Genomic DNA, 18,887 nt, shown 5'->3' with positions numbered 1-18,887 from the left:
TCAGGCTTAGGGACCAGCACTATTGGGCTCCTCCAGTCACTAAATGACTCTTTGATTACTCCCAGCCCAAGCACTGATTGGCACTCTTGCTTCATGGTTTCCTTCAATTTCTGGGGAAGAGGTTGTGGGTTTCTCTGACTCTAAGGTTTGGTCTGAATATGATGGAGCGTTAAATGGATTCACCCAGGTTGGCTAGAGAATACAGCTGAGAAGGTAGTGATCAACTGCTGGACTTGGGTCCTCTGTTAGGGGTGAGGGTGCTTCTGATTTTGACCATCCTTGGCTCCAACATCCTGGTGGCCTGAAGGCCTAATTCTGGTTACAGTGAGTAGGGGAATATAGGTAGGCTTTCTTTGGCTTTCAGTGGTTTTAAAAGATTCACATGGTAGATTTGTTGGAGTTTTCACTTGTCCGACTATTGGATTTCCTAATTCATCAGCCCCACCTATTGTATCACCTCATATAGCCCAAGCCAGTGGACTAGCAGCTTTGATTCTGCAATGAGCAATAGTAAGAGAACCCAGTCATCAAATTGAAACACCCAGATGCAGGCCTTTTCATTATAGGCTGCTTCCTGGGTGTTCTGGGTGTGTGAGAGGCTCTCTCTGGCAAACAAGCCTAAAGCTTAAAGCTTCTCTTGCAGGGTAGGAACATACTGTATCACATTATTGGCTCAAGGTGGTTTTTCTTCCCACATTTCTTGAATGAGGTCCAAAATTCCTCATGGTTCCTTCCCCTACAACAGTTTGAATGGTGAGAAGCTGGTGGAGTACTGTGGTACCTCTTGTAAGGCAAACAGGAGAGGAGGGAGCAACTGGTCCCAGTGTTGGACATCTGTAACGACAAACTCCTGAGCATAGTTTTTAGTGTTCTGATGAACAGTTTCACCACACTGTCTATTTGGGGATGATGGAAGGATGTTCTGAGGGTCTTGATTTTCAGCTGACACAATTGCCTCATTGTCTGGGACATAAAGTTTGTTCCCTGATCCATTATGATCTGCCATGGTACCTCAGCCCAGGGAAAGATGTTCATAAGCTTGGCACCAACTGCTTTGGCATTCATAGAGCATAGCGGTATAGCCTCAGGGTACTGGGTTGCATAGTCCACCACTAGAAAAAACGGTAGCCTGAAGCACTCTTTTCCAGGGGGTTAACTATGTCCATTTCGATGCCAATGGATATCTGGACCAAAAGTCCAGAACTGTCAACCCACAGCCAGTCCAAGAGACCCCAACCCACCAGAGTTTAGGAAAGGAATATCACCAGCTCCCAAAGTACAGGGATTCCACACGGAGAGGCCATCCCGAACACCCAGAGGGCTAAGTCACCACAGTGAAGACCAAGACTTATGTTTTGCATGTGGCCATCCTGAGCACTGGTTCCGAGATTGTACTCCACACAGGGGCAGCTTTGGGAAGATCTGGACCCCGAGCTCAACAAGGAAACCTTGCCAAGCTGACACCCCTGTAAGGGTGAATGGGATAGAAGTTGTGGGGCTCATGGACTCAGGCTGTGCTCAGACCCTAGTGCTGAGCTCTGCGGTCTCAAACCCTGGGTCTACCAAAGGCACCATTCTATTACAATGTATGCACAGGAACATGACATCTGATTCCCATGTTCAAGTGACACTAACTGTGGGCGAGCTTACAAAATTTCTGATGGTTGACCTGGCCCCAATCCTCACCTATCCCATTATCATCGGCTGAGACTGGGACTATTGGGGAAGTTATTAAAGGAATTTTCAGGACCCTTGCCGAATACTGCAGCTGCCCTACCTCCAGTCTCAGTTCTGTCTAAATCAGGGAACCTTGCAGGTGTGGAGGAGCTCACCAGTTGTGGGAAGAGCACATCCAACCAACCAGGGTCAATCCAACAAGGCAGGGTGACCAACCCAACAGGGAGGCCCCTCCATTACCTGAATCAGAGATCCTTACCCAGTTCTCCAACTTTGCTGAAGAAAAATGGGTGGATGATATGCTGAGCTGAGCACACCCCCAAGTGGCGGTGGTAAATGGGAAGATCATCAAACCTTGTTAAGCGGAACTTGTTCCCACACTTTCAAATTCAGGGTGACCGCATATATCACCTTGAGAAGGACTGTCAGACTGAGGAAATCCAAAATCAGCTTCTGGTGCCCCAACCTTATCAGAAGGAGGCTATGTGGTTGGCCCACACCATACCCTTCACAGGGCACCTCAGGAAGGAGAAGACGCTAGCTCGAATTCTAGCCCAGTTTTTTGGCTTGGAGTCTATACAGCCATCCCATATTTTTGTGCCTCGTGCCCAGTATCAGCTCTCAGCCCCTTGGCTAACAGAGAAAGCTCCCTGGGCTCCCATCTTAGACATAGTGAATGCTCAAACTTTGGTCTGTGGACTTGAGTTCCGCTAACCCTGGGTTTACACTGCATACCCACAGGCAGAGCACAGAGTCATATCAGTCACTGTGTGTACATGCCCACACCAAAAAACCCCACAACACAGCAGCAAGTCTCAGAGCCTGGGTTAACTGACTCGGGCTCATGCTGCAAGCTAAAAATAGCAGTGTAGATAGACTCATAGACTTTAAGGTCAGAAGAGACCATTATGATCATCTAGTCTGACCTCCTGCACAATGCAGGCCACAGAATCTCACCCACCCGCTCCTGTAACAAACCCCTAACCTATGTTTGAGTTATTGAAGTCCTCAAATCCTGGTTTAAAGACCTCAAGGTGCAGAGAATCCTCCAGCAAGTGACCCGTGCCCCATGCTGCAGAGGAAGGCGAAAAACCTCCAGGGCCTCTGCCAATCTGCCCTGGAGGAAAATTCCTTCCTGACCCCAAATATGGCGATCAGCTAAACCCTGAGCACGTGGGCAAGACTCACCAGCCAGCACCCAGGAAAGAATTCTCTGTAGTAACTCAGATCCCACCCCATCTAACATCCCATCACAGGCCACTGAGCATATTTACCGCTAATAATCAAAGATCAGTTAATTGCCAAAATTTAGGGGGTAGCCGTGTTAGTCTGTATCTACAAAAACAACAAGGAGTCTGGTGGCACCTTAAAGACTAACAGATTTATTTGGGCATGAGCTTTCGTGAGTAAAAACCTCACTTTAACCCTAATCTTGTTGTTTTTGCCAAAATTTAGGCTATCCCATCATACCATCCCCTCCATAAACTTATCAAGCTTAGTCTTGAAGCCAGATATGTCTTTTGCCTCCACTACTCCCCTTGGAAGACTGTTCTTCACTCCGCTGATGGTTAGAAATCTTCATCTATTTTCAAGTCTAAATGTCCTAATATCTAGTTTATATCCATTTGTTCTTGCGTTCACATTGGTACTGAGCTTAAATAATTCCTCTCCCTCCCTGATATTTATCCCTCTGATATGTTTATAAAGAGCAATCATATCTCCCCTCAGCCTTCTTTTGGTTAGGCTAAACAAGCCAAGCTCTTCGAGTCTCTTTTCCATTCCTCGGATCATCCTAGTAGCCCTTCTCTGTACCTGTTCCAGTTTGAATTCAGATGTTCAGATCAGACTGGAGCCTGGGCTTCGAAACCTCCAGCCCCAGCCCAAAGATCTAAACTGCTATTTTAGCTCTGCAGCGTGAGCCCTGCGAACCCGAGTCAGTTGACTTGAGCTCGAAGACTCGCTGCCACCGGTCTTTCTTTGCTGTGTAAACGTGCTCTCTGGGACCTGGCAAACTTGTAGCGGTGCCGGGCCATTTGATAGCATTGCTATGGCAAACTTGTTGCTCTGTTCATGGGCTCACAGCAGTGTTGTGAAACAGAAAAGCTTGGCCAGCTAAGCCAGACTCGTTAAATAGGCAAAAAAGAGAGAGGGAAGAACTAAGGTGGGGAAGGAAAATGATACATGGAGGAGGTGGATGACAGCAGAAACCCAAGGTTCACATTCCAGGTGTTCAGGATTTAGCTGGAATCACTTGAGATAGCAATGTCATCTGGGTCCCACTCAAGACATCTCTCAGGACCAAGACAGTGAAGGTCCAGTGGTAACATGGTGGATCCCGGGGTCCCAGGAGATGGTGAGGGTGGTAGCCATGACGGTAAATCCAGTTCATCCATCTTCACCATTTTGATCCCCTCAAAGTCTCTTTTTTAAGAACTCCCAAAGGGAATTATGGGCAAAATAGCCCATCTCCTCATTATTTTGTCCTTCAGTTAGGCCTAAAATCCAACACACCAATTTTGGTTCATAATTTTCCAATTCCCTTATCCTTTACCAGTCACAATAGTAACACAGCCCTTGGGTGGTATCAGCAGACTTTTTTTTTTTCTCTCCCATTAACTTTTGCTGACTTTTATACGCCATTTTATTTAACAGGCTGAGTTGGCTGATTGTTACCTTGGACAATTTAGAGCACAGGCCTCTGCACAACGGGATCCGATTGTGCCAGGCGTCTGTGCAAACAAACATAGATTGTATATGCCAAAGAGTTTACTACCCAGTTTAAGATAAGGCACCAAAAGGAAGTGTAAAACAAGTCTGAAGTGGGGGAGGAGATATGAGGGTAATGGAGATGAGCATATGATTACTGTTAAAGTGTTTTCCCTTCACCCCCTCCCCTGGTTCTTGTCACGCAGACAGAAAGCAGAAGACCAGAAGTCCAAAGTGTAGACAATGTGATGTTTAGCAAGCATATCAATAGCTCTACATGCCAGCAGAGTCTGTTTCCCAGTGTTCCATTCCCAGCTCCAATGCCACAGAGCCTTGCCTATGTTCCTATTCCCAATTCCCACCTCCTCCTCCTTTGCAGGCCCAAATATACCTTCTGTGCACGTTCCTAGTCACACCCTTACAACTTATGGTCATGTTCCGTTTGGGAGGGTCATGAGTTGGGGTCTTCATCTCACCTCTTTTGTATCCCATGGGAGGTGTAAGAAGTTAGGTTGTGTTCTGGCCAAGGCCAGGCTTTTCTTTGGATTTCAGTGTCTCTTATGCCTGCCCCCCATTTCCCTTTGCCCCTCCTAACTGCTGCTTAACCTTGGCTTGAAATAGGGGTTGAGGCAATCTTAAAATGTGGCTGGGCAGTCATTTTAACTTGAGTGTAGATAATTCAAGTTAAGTCAAAACAGAGCCTGAGTTCTGTACTAATACCATTGCTGTGGTGCCTCACTTGAAAAGTATTGAGTTGCACATCTTCCCCAAGAAAAGTTGCTGTAAAGAAACAGTAAGCAAATAAATTGCCGAGCTTCTCTCCTCTCTTTTATTGGGAAGAGTCAGAGAATTTAAGGCCCAGGACCACCAAATCATCAGTCTTACCTCCTGTATGTTACAGCCACTAAACACAGGGTGACCGTATTTCCCTATGCTGAATATGGGACACTTGTAAAATTACTCATATTCAAGTGAGTTCAATGGCAATCAATCAGAACTATTCAGTACAAACATTCAAATTAACATCGAATTGACTGAGCCCATTAAAAAAAATTACTGCGTAGTTGGAGTCTTTTTGTTTACCTTCTTATCTTTAAGGCTTTAGGGTTCACATGGGGAGAGGTGACACACACTCCTGTACATCTCTCTCACATGGGGGGGAGTGACCGACCGATTTGACCCTCCCTGCCTGGTGCTCTCTGCCCTCCATGCCTGGCTGGGCCCCCAAGATAAATGCGCCTCTCTTGGTACCTGCCGCCATGTCTTCCCAAGGCATCACGTGGGGGGGCACGCAGGGTCACATGCCCCCCCTCCCCAGATTTCTGCCAGGGTTCACACCAGAATATAGCCAGCACCAGCCTTTCGGAAGTGTGCGGGAGGGAAGAGACAGGAGCTGCTTCCAGCCACAGGGGGTGGGGGGAAGGGATGACCTGGCCTGGGTCTTTGCAGAGCTCATTTCTTCCCCACCACCCTTCCCTGTGGCTGGAAGCAGCTTGTCCCTTCCTGCCCACACAGTGTTGAAAGGCAGCTAACACCTCCAGGCTGCTGCTGGCCATCGACATAATCCAGCTGCCTCTTGCCCCCCAGCTACAGCGTGGGCAAGAAGGGGTTAAGCCCTAAGGATGCATTGTGCACCAGGGCCCAGGGAACATGACTGCAGGGGGCTTCAGCAAATCCAGCCAGAGAGGTGGCGCAGCAGAGGAGGGTGCCTAGAGGATGGAGCAGCCCTGCACTCCCTAGGGGCAGGACCTGGGGGGGGAGGGGGTGAAGAAGGTACTAAGCCCCTGTCAGGGGGGCTGCTGTGAAGCCTGCAGAGTCGTGGCATGAACAGGCTGGAAATTGCTTCCCCCACCACTCCAGAGTTTAGCTGAGGGGCAGGGAGGCTTCCCTGGGCCAGTGCTGTGCGGGGCTTTGGCACATACAGGACTTGGCTCTTCCTGACTAGTGCCCCGGGTCGGAGGGTCTTTGGCTTTCCTGGGCACTGGCCCAGCCAGAGGCAGTAGGGGAAGGAAGGAGCCTGCCGGCCAGGCTGTTGATGAGCTGAGCACTCTGACCAGGGGCTGATTCTCCGCACAGCGCTGGGAGTGGGATGCACGCTGCCGGGGGTGGGATATGGAGGAGCAGTGGGACTGGGAGGGGTAAAGGGGCAAAGCAGGGAGAGGACAGCAAGAGGTGGAGCACGTAAAAGGCCGATGGGTGGGCAGAAGCGACACGTAACTGGCCACCACCTGGCACCTGCCCGCACTCACCAGCCAGCGCAGCTTGCAGCACACAGCCAGTGCTGGCTGGAAACAGGAACGGGGGCAGGGCCCTGCTGGCTGAGAGCCGCCACGCAGTGGGGACTGCTCTGACAGACCAGCAGGGGGAGCAGCTGGACCTGCACATTGCAGCTTTGCCCTGCCAGCAGCCTTGCAACCCCCTCCCCCCATCATCGACCACTGGACCCGCCCCCCACTCACCACTGGCAGGCGGGAGGCTGGCCAGCAGCAGGACCTGCCAGTACTGATGTGTGTGTGCGGGGGAGAGAGACAGAAAATATGGGACAATTTGCTGGTTTTTAAGAAAAAGTTGGGACACCTGCAGGAGGGCTTAAATACGGGATTGCCCCTTTAAAAATGGGACATCTGGTCACCCTAACTAAACACCAGCCAGCTGCCCCCACACCAAGCCTACAACCAGAATTAAACCAAAGTGTTACAGCCTTCAGACTAAACTCCTGTAGGCCACAGGCAGAAAACTGCTTGTGCAGTTTCTAAAGAAAACTACCCACTTTGCTCCATTCTTCAAACCAAAGGAGCAACCTCAAAATAATTATATGAATGGATTAAAACTTGAAGAAAGTACATGGGACATTGGATGAAATGAATAGGAAAGAAATGCTAAATCACAAGCCAGAAAAAGCTGTTAATAGACAAGGTTACTAAGTCTCCAATACACTATTTTTAGTCAGTTTCCATCTCACACAACATGCCCTATTTTTAGCATCCCTCTGCCTATGTATTCATTTTTCACAAACTTTAACAAATCATTGACATTTTCAAAGCTATCATCACAAAACAAAACAGGTATTAAACAGGTGCTAATGCACTGAAAGCAGCTGGCAGCAGCACTCTGCCAGACCCTGTGCTACCATGAACAATTCATGAGAAAAGAGGCAGCCAGGGAGTCTCAATTCTGAACAGCCAGCAGGTATTGCCCTTCCAGAAACAGCCCAACAAAAGACGAAGAAGAAAGGAGGGAGCAGACAAAAGATCAAAGATGATATCAGTTACTAAGGAGGCAAGAGGACATAAAAAAAAGTCAGTGTTTATTCAAACAGTGCTCCATTTAAAACTTTAGATTAGATTAGATTGACTCTTGACTATTTATAATAAATTTCCAGCTCTGCCTACTTTGACTGTTTTCATCTGCCATCAATATACATCCACCGATATCTCTTACTACCATTTTCAAGTGTACCATAGTAGTATAGGCCCCTGTATTGTATCTAATATACAGCAGCAGCAATAAAAATCAATCTCTTTATGGTTACAAATACCTGTGAAACTGGTATTGTCTTAACTCCCCAATAGCCATCATGCTCAAATGGAGATAAGGAATACAGGCTGGAGAATTGGTAAGGGATCGACTTAAGCTAGATCAATATAAGCCATTTCTAAATCTATTTAGTAGTGTCCAGTGCAGTGTAGGGTGTAGACAAGCCTTGAGTAGTAACTGTAAGGTGCAGTAGAGCCAGAAACTATAAGCAGTAAGATACAGCAGCCAGTGATCAGTAATCTGCAGCAAGTGGTAAAGTGCACAGTGAGTGTGGCCAGGCAGTTCCTGAGCAAGGAATACTGTCAGTACTGCTACTGGCACCAAAGGTGTGAGTAATAGTAGGGGGAATAGTTCTACTTTGTGTAATGACCTGCTTCTTGTCAATTGTTGGAAATGGGCCATCCTAATTATCACTACAAAAGTTTTTTTTTCTCCTGCTGACAATAACCCACCTTAACTGATTACACTCATTATAGTTGGTATGGCAACACCCATTTTTCTCATGTTCTCTGTGTGTGTGTATATATATATATATATATCTTCTTACTTTATTTTCCACTGCATGCATCCAATGTAGTGGGTTTTAGCCCATGAAAGCTTGTGCTTAAATAAATTTGTTAGTCTCTAAGGTGCCACAAGTATGCCTCGTTCTTTTTGCTATTGGCACTGGCACCAATGCACTCTGTTGTACCCTCTGCCCACACAGATCACCATGGCTCGTGGATGACCTGAGGCGGAAAAGGCAAGAACTAAGAAAGTCTGAGAGCGAGTGGTAGAAATTGCTGTCTGAAAAAGAAATTCTTTGTTGAAGGCTACAAATAGCCACTTTCTCGGGAAAAAACTTCCTAATGGCAGACAGAGCTGTCCCTAGGGACCCCAGGCACCATGGGGCCAGCAGCCCAGAGCTCCTGGACTTCCAAGAGCTAAGCAGATCAAAGCAATCATGTCTATCACACTGAGGAGATTTAAACTTGAAGACTCCTTATAAGAAATGGAAAGGGAGGTGGATATTTTTTGCTGTTTTTAAAATTATTATGAAGAACAAGTTTAAGCTTTGTTGTGACGTGCGTTGTTTGTCTGGACTGCTCAAGACCTGAATGCTTGTGTAGGAGGAAAAATTTGAGTTGGTTTCTTAAATACCTTCACACTGTTTCACATCTGATACTCCTTGATGAAACATAGGAGCCTTGTCTTATAACAGGCTTATTCAAAGTGATACAAGCTACGAAAGTGAGATCTTGGAAGAATGTTGCCATTCTCATAACGTAATAAAAATATTGTAATGATAAATAATAATTAATAATATATAGTGTGTAATAAGCATATCATAAAAACAAATTTTTTATTTCCAAGATCACTGCTTTTATAATTTATACTCAGGTAAAGGAGAATATCTCTGGAAATATTCATTTTGAGGAGGGGGTTCGCGAGACTTGACATTGTAGTGAAAGGGGTTCACAGGTTGTTAAAGTTTGGAAACCACTGTTCTAGTGCTAGCCCCGCTGCAGTCCCTGGAGTGGTTCCAAGGCCCTCTGGGGGCTGGCTTGTTTAGTTCCCATATCTTGTTGCAGCCGTTTCTAGTGGCTGTTGCTATGCTCATTCTCCCTCCTACCATTGACTAGAGCCATCCAGGCTCCAGCAGTAAGCAAGGGGGAGGTGCTGGTAACAACATGCAGGCAAGGCAAAGGGGGGTGTAGATTGTGTACTGTCAGTTTATCTAACACTCACACCAAAGTATCTCATAGAGCGAACCCTGCTAGATTAACACGCTTGTATTGTGATGTGAGAAGCGACCTTGTAAAAGTGACAGTGTGAGACTCTGCAGAGTCCAACAGAAATGTGTTCATTCAATTTGCAGGTGAAATGATGTCTTTTCTATCTGCCAGCCCTGCAGAGTCAGCCTGGGATCTGAGAGTCAAGCTGTGTATTTACTGGCTCATGGATCATCCCCAGCAATAGTTTCTGTAGGCAAAGCCTGTTCTCAGTTACACCTGCCCAGACCATTTTTTTTTTTCCAAATTCCATGAGGACTGATGAGGAGAAGGGGGAACTGGAGAAAGAGGAAGACTTACCTATACACAAACTTGCACCTGTTTAGTTACAGCAATGCAAACCCCTGTGTGCAGTCTATCTTTTATGTTACATTAACTTAAACCTGTTCCTAATCAACGTAAGCCAAACCAAAATAATCCTGATTTAAACTGAAGTTAGTGTCTATACAGCCTTTTGCATCAGTCTAACTAAATCAAATTTTTAAATCCCACTTTATGTTACACCAATGTAGATTTGCACGGAGACAAGCTTTTAGACTGACTGTGTGAAAGACAAACTTTTTTTAAAAATTAGTTATATTATATATTCTTCACAGATTGCTCAGTACTCTGTATTTTTAGTCTTTCCTTCCCTGAACAGCTGTTTCGTTCATTATGAGACAGCAATAATTGCTCCACAGTTCAAGGATGCAACAGGGTTTCTGTTTAAAGCTAAATTTTGCATCCTCTCCAAAATCTACTATATAGGCAGAGCTGTCAGCACCACCTACAGTTAAGGTTCAGAAACTAGGAATTGGAGCCAAAACTCAGGTCTGGGTTACCTGGAGTGAAGCAAGGCAAGAGCAGGCGAGACTGCAGCAGAGGGCAAATGCTTTGAGTAGCCACTGAGCTGCTGCTGCTGGGCTTCACAGCTGGCCTACCGACTCCTCCCAGGAATCAGGTGGTGTAGCCAATCAGGCAGCCTACCGCAGTCCAGCTGTGCTGGTTAGGTTGCCTGGAGAAGGCTCTGCTGAAGACCCTGCTTTCTGACAGATTGTGTCCTCATACTGCTGGGGGTTTAGAGATGCCAGAAAGCAGAGGACTGTCTCTTCTGTGCTCTCGCACTGGCAGAAAGGAGGAGGAATGAGCAGGGCCGTCCTTAGGCATATGCAGCATATGCGACTGCGTAGGGCACCCGAAAATTTGGGGCACCATCCTCGCTGGCTGCAGCACGGACTCCTCTCCAGCCCCTCCCCGGCTCTGGGCCGGCGGGCTTCTCCCCGACCTGACCCCCTGCCTCCTCCCCTTTGCCCACTCCTCCTCAGCCAGCTGGCAGAGGGCTCCAGCTGGGGCAGGCCCTCATGGGGCCAGGAGTAAAAGTTTGCATGGGAGTGAGCAAAGGGAGTCGAAACAGGCAGGGAACACAGCGAGGAGGGAATACCCAGAGGCTGGGAAGAGAGTGGGGAGCCGAGCTCAGGGGTAGAGCCGGGCACGGGACTTCAGGGAGCGGAAGGACGGAGGAGGAACCGGGCAGGGCTGGGAAGGGAAAAGAGTAGCGGGGCGGTTCTTTGTCTGGCTCAGTGAACAAGCAGCAAATGTGCTAGGGCTGGCTGGGGGCCCCAGGGGAAAGCAGCTGTTCCAAGCAGCGCAGCCCCACACTGTACCTGCACCTCTCCCTTCTTCTGCCCACGTGCCCTGCCCTGCCAGCAACTCCCTGCAATCTCTCTCCTGGTCTCCTTTTCATTCTGCCTCCCACTTCTCTGAAATGTAAGCCCACACACACCAAGGATCCCCTTTGGACCGTCACCTTTCCTCTCCTCCCTTCCCCAGCAGGGATCAGCAGCAGCGAGCTGGGAGGAGGGAGAGGCAGCCTGACTAATGCAGTTGCAGAGAACTGAGGAGCAGAAAGGGAGGGACACAGGCAGGAGCAGCCCTAGCCTTTTTGCTGACCCCAACCTGACTCCTCTCCCAAAAGGCAGTGGCCAATTAGGAGTCTGCCCCTAGGAGTGGCCCTGGACACAGGGCTAAGCTGGAAGCAGTAGGAGGTTGGATAAGAACAGAGGGGAAGAGCCAGTCTGAGGAAACGGGAGCAGGCGGGTTTATAGCCCCTGGAGCATATCTCCCTCCTGAATCTAGAGCTTGAGCCACAAAGAGATCACGTTCAAAATCGTCACCAGCATTCACTAATTTTGGATGCCCAATTTGAAATATGTAGGTCCTGATTTTCCAGCATACTTACAAGTGCTATAAAAATGCTGTGTTCTAAGCACAGACCCAATTGACAACATTGCAGGACAATGAGTTGCAACTAAGCAGTTGCTGCAGCAGCACACGTTAGTGGGGGCTTTTCCTCATTTTACTCTACACTGCACAAACTGCAAAGACACTAGTCTCATAAAAGGGTGAGAAAAACCTCCTATGGAAAAGGCCCTGAGCCAACCAGGGTGGGGGGAGCCACGGCAAGCAATCTCCTCCAAGATAGTGGGCATTAAGTTGCTACATGGAACAAATAAAACAAATACCTTTAAATAAAACTACTGTTAGGTTTCTCAATGAGGCCTTCACAGATATCTCCCCCCCCCCCACCACCCGCCCTCTCGATCTTTCACAGAAGCTGATCTGGGCAGAAGAGCTCTGTTTGAGAGAACGGCTCAATAAAACCAATTCCCTTCAACTCCGTGGGCCGGCCTGCCCACTCACCCACATACAACACACATACACATGCACTCTTAAAGCCTATCCTTTCCTTCTTCCATCAGAAAATGTCTACTCAGCGCTACTCTTTACTGTTCTGAAAATGTGTATGTGTCGCCCCCTGCACTCCACAGGATGGCTACACAGACATGCTACATTTTCACCTGCCAAGTAAAGCGTTTTCCCACAGTACATATGTTACAGGCTGAGACAAAGATCCCCTGGCAAGCTTAGCTAGAGCCAGGAAATCTCCACTCAGAGGTCTGAAATCCGAGCTGGGACTCAGATTCGCTGTGCAAGAAGTAGAGGTTCTAGTCAATTAACCAAAGCAGATGTATAAGAATCATTCTGCCAGTTGCATCTGTCACTCTTTTTTCCATGTTACATTGACTTTTCCTGTTAGTCATCTGAGCCTTTATCACAGAGGGCAAGAACCAGCAAGCACGGATGTCGGTCGTGGTCAATTTGTTCTCTAGGGCAGTTGGTTTTCCCTAGCTCCCAGTTTCAGAATCCTTTGGCCTTGCCAGAATCCTCATGAGCCCTCCACAACTGATCACGTGATATCCTCTACGCTGCAGGGAGCATGACACAGTTCCCAGCCGTCTGCCCAGAGAGAACTGGACAGGATTCTCTTCAGAGCAAAGTAAAGTATTTACTGTTATCCTGGGGCTTCAGCTTCCCACTCCCTGCACTGCACTGCCATCCTGCAATGGGCCAAGGAGTGAGGGTCTGCAATCAGAAATCAAATTCAACTAGAGCTGGACTTAGGCAAAGCAAGTGCCCATTTCAGCCCCAAGACCTACAGCAGATGCTCCACAAAACAAATGTAGGTTGTCCCCATCTGCTGCTTTGGGAGGAAAATCACTGCCACCGGTATCAGTCTGCCCCACCCCACAGAGTAGGAGAAATTCCCTCCTAAACTCCTTCATAGCAATGGGTCTGCAGGGGCACTCGTTGTCCCCATTTAAGAAAACTGCTACCGACCTCCCTCTCCCCAGCAAAACTGGAGAGACTTTTGGGAGCTCCACAGTCAGGCTTCTCATTTATTGAGGCCTGCAGTAGCTTGGGGCCCTGCCAATCCTCAAGTGAGCCCTGACCTTAAGGATCCAGTGTGACACTGTATGGAATATGAGTGACCATTTATAATATTACTGATACCAGTATTATAAATTTGCAATGAATCTTATTTAAGCTATACCATGTAAGATGTCAGTGGAAAAGTTACCATTGGCTAAATATGATAATCATGTTTCTATGTATGTATCATCTTTGAATTGTGAGTTTTAAATATGTGTGGTATACTTGTATCTGAAACCTGTGCTGTGTTTCGAACACCCCCAGAAAGATTGCCATCAGCACCATCCAGCCTGCTAGATGGCCTGTCAAAGGCAATCAGTTGCACAATGAACCCACTGAGAGAAGGCAGAGGTTACACCTATGAGTGAGCAGAAAATGTAGGGACATTCTTGTGGACAGGGGACTCTAAGTCTTTTCCATGCCATGTGTTGTACATTTGTGTCTGGGACAAAGGAAGTACAAGCCACATAGCAAAGGATAGAAAAAGGCAGCTGCATCTTCTCCATTTTGTCTTCAATCCTTCTTCTTATCTCTGGAGCAACATCTCTACAAACTGAAGCATGGAACAAAGGACTGACAGACCCATCCAAGCTGTGGATGTGGTCTGGAGGGACTCTACAAGGCAGCATGGGCATGGATATAATAGGCCAGGGGAGGTTCTGCTTCCCCTGGCACTGCCGTGGCCACCGGACCCCCAGTTGCAGGGTTTGGCGGCAAAGTTTTTGCTTTATTATGCCCCATGCAGGTTCCAGGGTGGCGGAGGAGGCACATACCACCTCCTCAGTCGCCCCAGAACCTGCATGGGGCATATCAAAAGTGTCTTCTAACAGACGCTTTTCCCCTGGATGGTGGGTGGGTTAGATCCGGGGAGGGGAGGCACGACGCGGTTGTAGCCAGCCCTGGGTTCCTCCGGGCTCGGGGCTTCGGCCAGCCTGACCGGAGCTTCTCTGGGCGGTTGGGGGAAGGCTTGGGGCTTCGGGCGGCCTGGGATGCAGCCGGGGGTGGGAAGGGCTCTCTGGGCGGGGGGGGGTCCAGCTGCGGGGAGGATGGGGGAGCAGAGGGACTCGGGGCTCTGGCAGTGGGGATGGCATGGGTGGAAGGGGCGGAGCCGGGGGCTAGCCTCCCCAGAGGTGGGCTCCACCCACCGCCCATGCAAGCCAGCAAATTCACCAATGCTGCTAAGAACCTGACATATGGACTTTGAAGTCATATGTACGTATCTGACTGTTTTGACCATTTAACAACTCTCATCTTGTTCTTTTCTTTTCTAATAAAGCCTTTAGTTTTTAAATACTAAAAGATTGGCTGGCAGCATGATATTTTGGGTAAGATCCAAACTAATATTGATCTGGTAATACAGCTGGCCCTTTGCAGATCAGAAGAATATTTTATATAGTGAGCAGAGTTATAAATAACTTCTCACTGTACTGGACCTAGGTGCTGATTGGGAGCCAGAGAACTGGAATGCAATAAAGGGGGCTTTGTGGTTTCTTTTTTCAGCTTCTTGATAACCAGTCGGGGGGACCAGGAGCACATTTTGTGACTGGTTGGTAAATCTAACTACAGTATTAAGCTTTTGCGAGAATCTGCTCTCCTTTTTGGAGCCTGCCCTGGTCAGTGAGGGCTACCCTAGGCACCATGGGTACCATCCTGTACAGCAAGTCAGAGCAGAGTGCTATGGAACTGGCTGTGAGCTGACCGAGCATGTCTGTAATGTCTTGTTTGACTTGATTTTACAGCAGTTTTTCCAATAACTAACTCCTGCTTACATCCATCGTGCCTTCCTACTTCCTCCTCCTCACAATACTCCAGTCCAGGAGTCCTACAAGCCCCATCTAATTAACTAATCAAAATACCAAAGGAACACTAACTCCTAGGCCAGGTGTGCCCAGCAGCTTAAAAGGCAGCTTACATCAACCTATCTCTGTAAGTGTCTACACTACAGGGTTGCTCCCACCAATGTAAGTCCCCCACTACACTGATGTAATAACTCAACCTCCATGCTTGGCACTTAGGTCCATGTAGTTAGATTGGCACAGCTTCTGTGTAGACATTGCATTACTTACATCGCCTGTCAGCACCAGCTGGGAGCCCGACTACCAGGCACTGAGAGCCTGAGCTGTTAGCTCCAGGTAGCTGAGCTCCCAGCCTAGGTTGTCAGCCCCCCACACCATCCCACTTAAGTTGGTGGAAGTGCTCCTGGTGAGGACAGGACGGTAGTGTGGACACGAAAAAACGCAGTAGTTACTGCGGTGGGTGTAAGTCGACCTAAGGTACGTCAACCAACTTATTTGTGTAGTGTAGGCCAAGCCCTAGTCTTCTAACTGCATGGAGTAGCCACACAACTCTGGGCTTACTTTTGTTTTTAAAATGACTCCCATCTTTCTCTCTTAAGAGTGATATTTCCTCTGTATCATCCCTCCTGCTGTTCTTTGCACCAGCGAAGGTACACCCCAGAGCTGGTTTCATGCCCTTTTTCCAACACTGATGTCTCCTCTCTGCTAATATGCTGTATTGTGTATCAGGACATCTTCCTGCAAATGACACTGCATACTTCCCTGTGGCAGCAGCAGGGGCAGTGACATTGTTAAATGAATGTGCATCCAGAAAACACTGGAATGGCAGGCCTGATGCCTCCAAGGTGTCCTTCCTTTTAGACTCAATGTGTAATAAATAATAATACTTCATATTTTTATAGCTAATTTCATCTCAAGATATTAAATTGCTTTTTACAGCTAGGTAAGGGTCATATTAAGCTAATTTTACAGATGGGGAAACTGAGATGTTAATTGATTTGCTCAAGATTCCACCGTGTCAGTGAGTGAGATATGAATAGGACCTGGCTCCTCCCAACACAAGGCTGTACCGACTCTAGGCCTTGGTGGGTTCCCAACACACAAAGACACAACTAGTAGTAAATTATTTGCTAGGACTGGCAGGAAGGGATCAACTGCTAGGGTGACCTACTTGTAGTTATAGAAAGTACACCGTAATTCCTTGCTAGGCCCTTGGCCCAGTAGAAGGAAATAGAGCTATTCCTGTCCCGTGTCTTCAAATACATACCTCTCTGGGAGATATTTGTAAATGGACTTGGGTTTGGCTCCGTCTCTGTGTCCTGGGAGTTGCCTGGTCGGAGTATAACTGCATTAGCCATTCATTTGTTTTGCTTTATTGCTTTTGCACCTATATGAGCAGACTACAGGACATCCCATATTCTGCACCAACGTCCCTATGTGACACTCCTCCCACGAACATGTTCACTGTGGCCCTCATCCCTGGCATATAGTTCTCTTCAGGCTCCCTGTGTTGGGGACCTGTTCCCAAGGTATAATTGGACCCACTCCTACTTGCATTTAAATCAATGAAAAAGCCCTACTGAATTCAGTGGTGCAGGAGTAGATCTACAGGTCAAAATTTCCAATCCTTGGTGCCTAGGTTAAGCTCCTAAATTAGGAACCAAAACAGAAGTAGCCTGATTTTTCTTAAATGCTGAGTAACCCCAGCTCCCATTAAAGTCAAAGGGAACTGCAAGTACTCAGTAGCTTTGAAGGTCAGGACACTGCTGTTCAGGGGCCCAGTTACGGATAAGTCTAACTTGGGTACTCGGGTTTGGAAACTCTGGACATAGCTCTTAAGCAGAGGACTTGTCTTCTCGAGGGCTAAACGACTTTTCCCAGTTCCTGCTTTTTACTGCTATTGCCCCTGCGAGAGCCCCGGGACCGGTTCCTGCCCGGGGACCCGGCGGGTTCCCTTTGCCGGCAGTCTGTCCCGCTCCCTAGTGCGGTCTCCCCCCCGCCGCCTCTGTAGCTTCTTCTTTCCCTGCCGGGCCACCCGGGGGCAGGAGCTGCTCGCAGCCCTGCGGCCTCCCCGCCCCATCTCGGGGCCGCTGCGCTGCTTCCCCCGGCAGCGCCAGCTCCGCGGCAGGTCACAGCGCTCTCCGGGTGCCCCGGGACAGCTCGCAGCGACCCCCTATGGACACGGGCCCTGGGCGGCGGGTACCAGGGGCCCGGCCGCCTTCGGAGCCGCGGCCCGCCCCGAGCCGCTCCCCTGCCCCCCGGTGCTGGGGGTGCAGATGTGTGAGCGGCGGGCGGGGGCCACGTCTCCATTGGCCCAAGCGCTGCCGGGGCTGCAGAGTCTCTCCCGCCATTGGGCCAATAAGAGCCCTTGCCTCGGCCCCCGCCCCACGGACCGGGCCCTGCGGGGGACGCCGCGTCGGTCACACACGCGGCGCAGGCGAACCCCGGTGTCCGTCAAACGCCAGCCTGGGCAAGGCCCCGCCCCGCCAGTAGGGGCTGCCCTCGCTGAGCCTCCCTCTCTATGGCTCATTTCTGCTGCAGGACCTGCCTGCGGCTGCTCTCTACACTCGTGTCTGCTCTATGGGTCTGTAGGGCCACGCTGTGACGGGCGAGGCCCCCTGTGGGGCTGACCAAATAGCTGCCTGTTCCCAAATGACCATTGGATTGCACGAAGCCTGACTCCGTTAATACCCTTTAAATCATTTCATTTATCGACATTTGCACTTTCTGCTGCGGGACTTTCCGTGCCTGTGAAATGTCAGTCACACCACGAAGGGCTGAACCCTGCGCCGGGCTCAGCGCTGGCAGCCTCACCTCCTTAGCCAGCAACCGCGGGGATCACAGGCAATGGTGTTGCCCTCACTAAAAATGGCCGCCACTCCCGTTATTTACAATAACAGTGAAGCCAGATTACCCCGAGGTAAAGAGAAGCCATTTCCCTGCCCCTAGTAAACATGGCCGCCGCCGGGTCCCTTTGTTTCAACAACGGGGTTTGAGACCTGGCTGCCCAGCGCGGAGATGGCCGCCCCGTGCGCGGTGTGGTTTGGGGCTCAGGCAAGAATCTCTCCCAGCGCCGCGGGTCGGGCTCCCTCGCCCCGGCGTGTGTCACGTGGTGCCTGCGGGTGAAGGCCCGGCTGGCCCCGCCCGCACTGCGCCCCCTCCCCCAACACCCCCCGCCCTCCTCCCCCAGCTCTCCCCCACCTACACTGCGCCCCCTCCCCCAACACCCCCAGCTCCGCCGCCTACATGCCCTTACCTCCTAGCTCTGCCGCTGCCCGCACTGCGCCCCGCACCCAGCCTCCTTATCTCACAGCTCCCCACTGCCTGAACCGTGCCGACCCGCCCCAGCACCCCCTTACCTTTCAGCTCCACCCCACCCTGCACTGCGCCCCCTGACCCCAGCACCCCCTTACCTCTCAGCTCCACCCCACCCTGCACTGCGCCCCCTGACCCCAGCGCCCCCTTACCCCCAACTCCACCCCTCCCTGCACTGCGCCCCCTGACCCCAACACCCCCTTACCTCTCAGCTCCACCCCACCCTGCACTGCGCCCCCTGACCCCAACACCCCCTTACCCCCCACCCCCACCCCCCCCTCCGGCCCCCCCCCCACCCCCGCACCCCCCCACACCCCCCCCCCCCCCCCCCCCC

The 18,887-nt window shown here is 49.8% G+C and overlaps 1 protein-coding gene across 1 annotated transcript in view; it reads left to right on the top strand.

Moving 5' to 3' along the window:
- Positions 1-18,143: 18,143 nt before the first annotated feature.
- The window catches only part of SNRNP48 (small nuclear ribonucleoprotein U11/U12 subunit 48), a 16,868-nt gene continuing 16,124 nt past the window's right edge, over positions 18,144-18,887 (top strand). Inside the window, exon 1 of the mRNA XM_034761537.1 lies at positions 18,144-18,292. Within this exon, the coding sequence (XP_034617428.1) occupies positions 18,257-18,292 (36 nt within the window). The 5' untranslated portion in view covers positions 18,144-18,256. The remainder of the gene's footprint in view (positions 18,293-18,887) is intronic.

Source organism: Trachemys scripta, chromosome 2 (assembly GCF_013100865.1).
Source record: "Trachemys scripta elegans isolate TJP31775 chromosome 2, CAS_Tse_1.0, whole genome shotgun sequence".
Lineage (NCBI taxonomy): Eukaryota > Metazoa > Chordata > Testudines > Emydidae > Trachemys > Trachemys scripta.
Note: the sequence above shows the minus strand (reverse complement) of the source record. Positions and strands in the feature narration are given on the sequence as shown.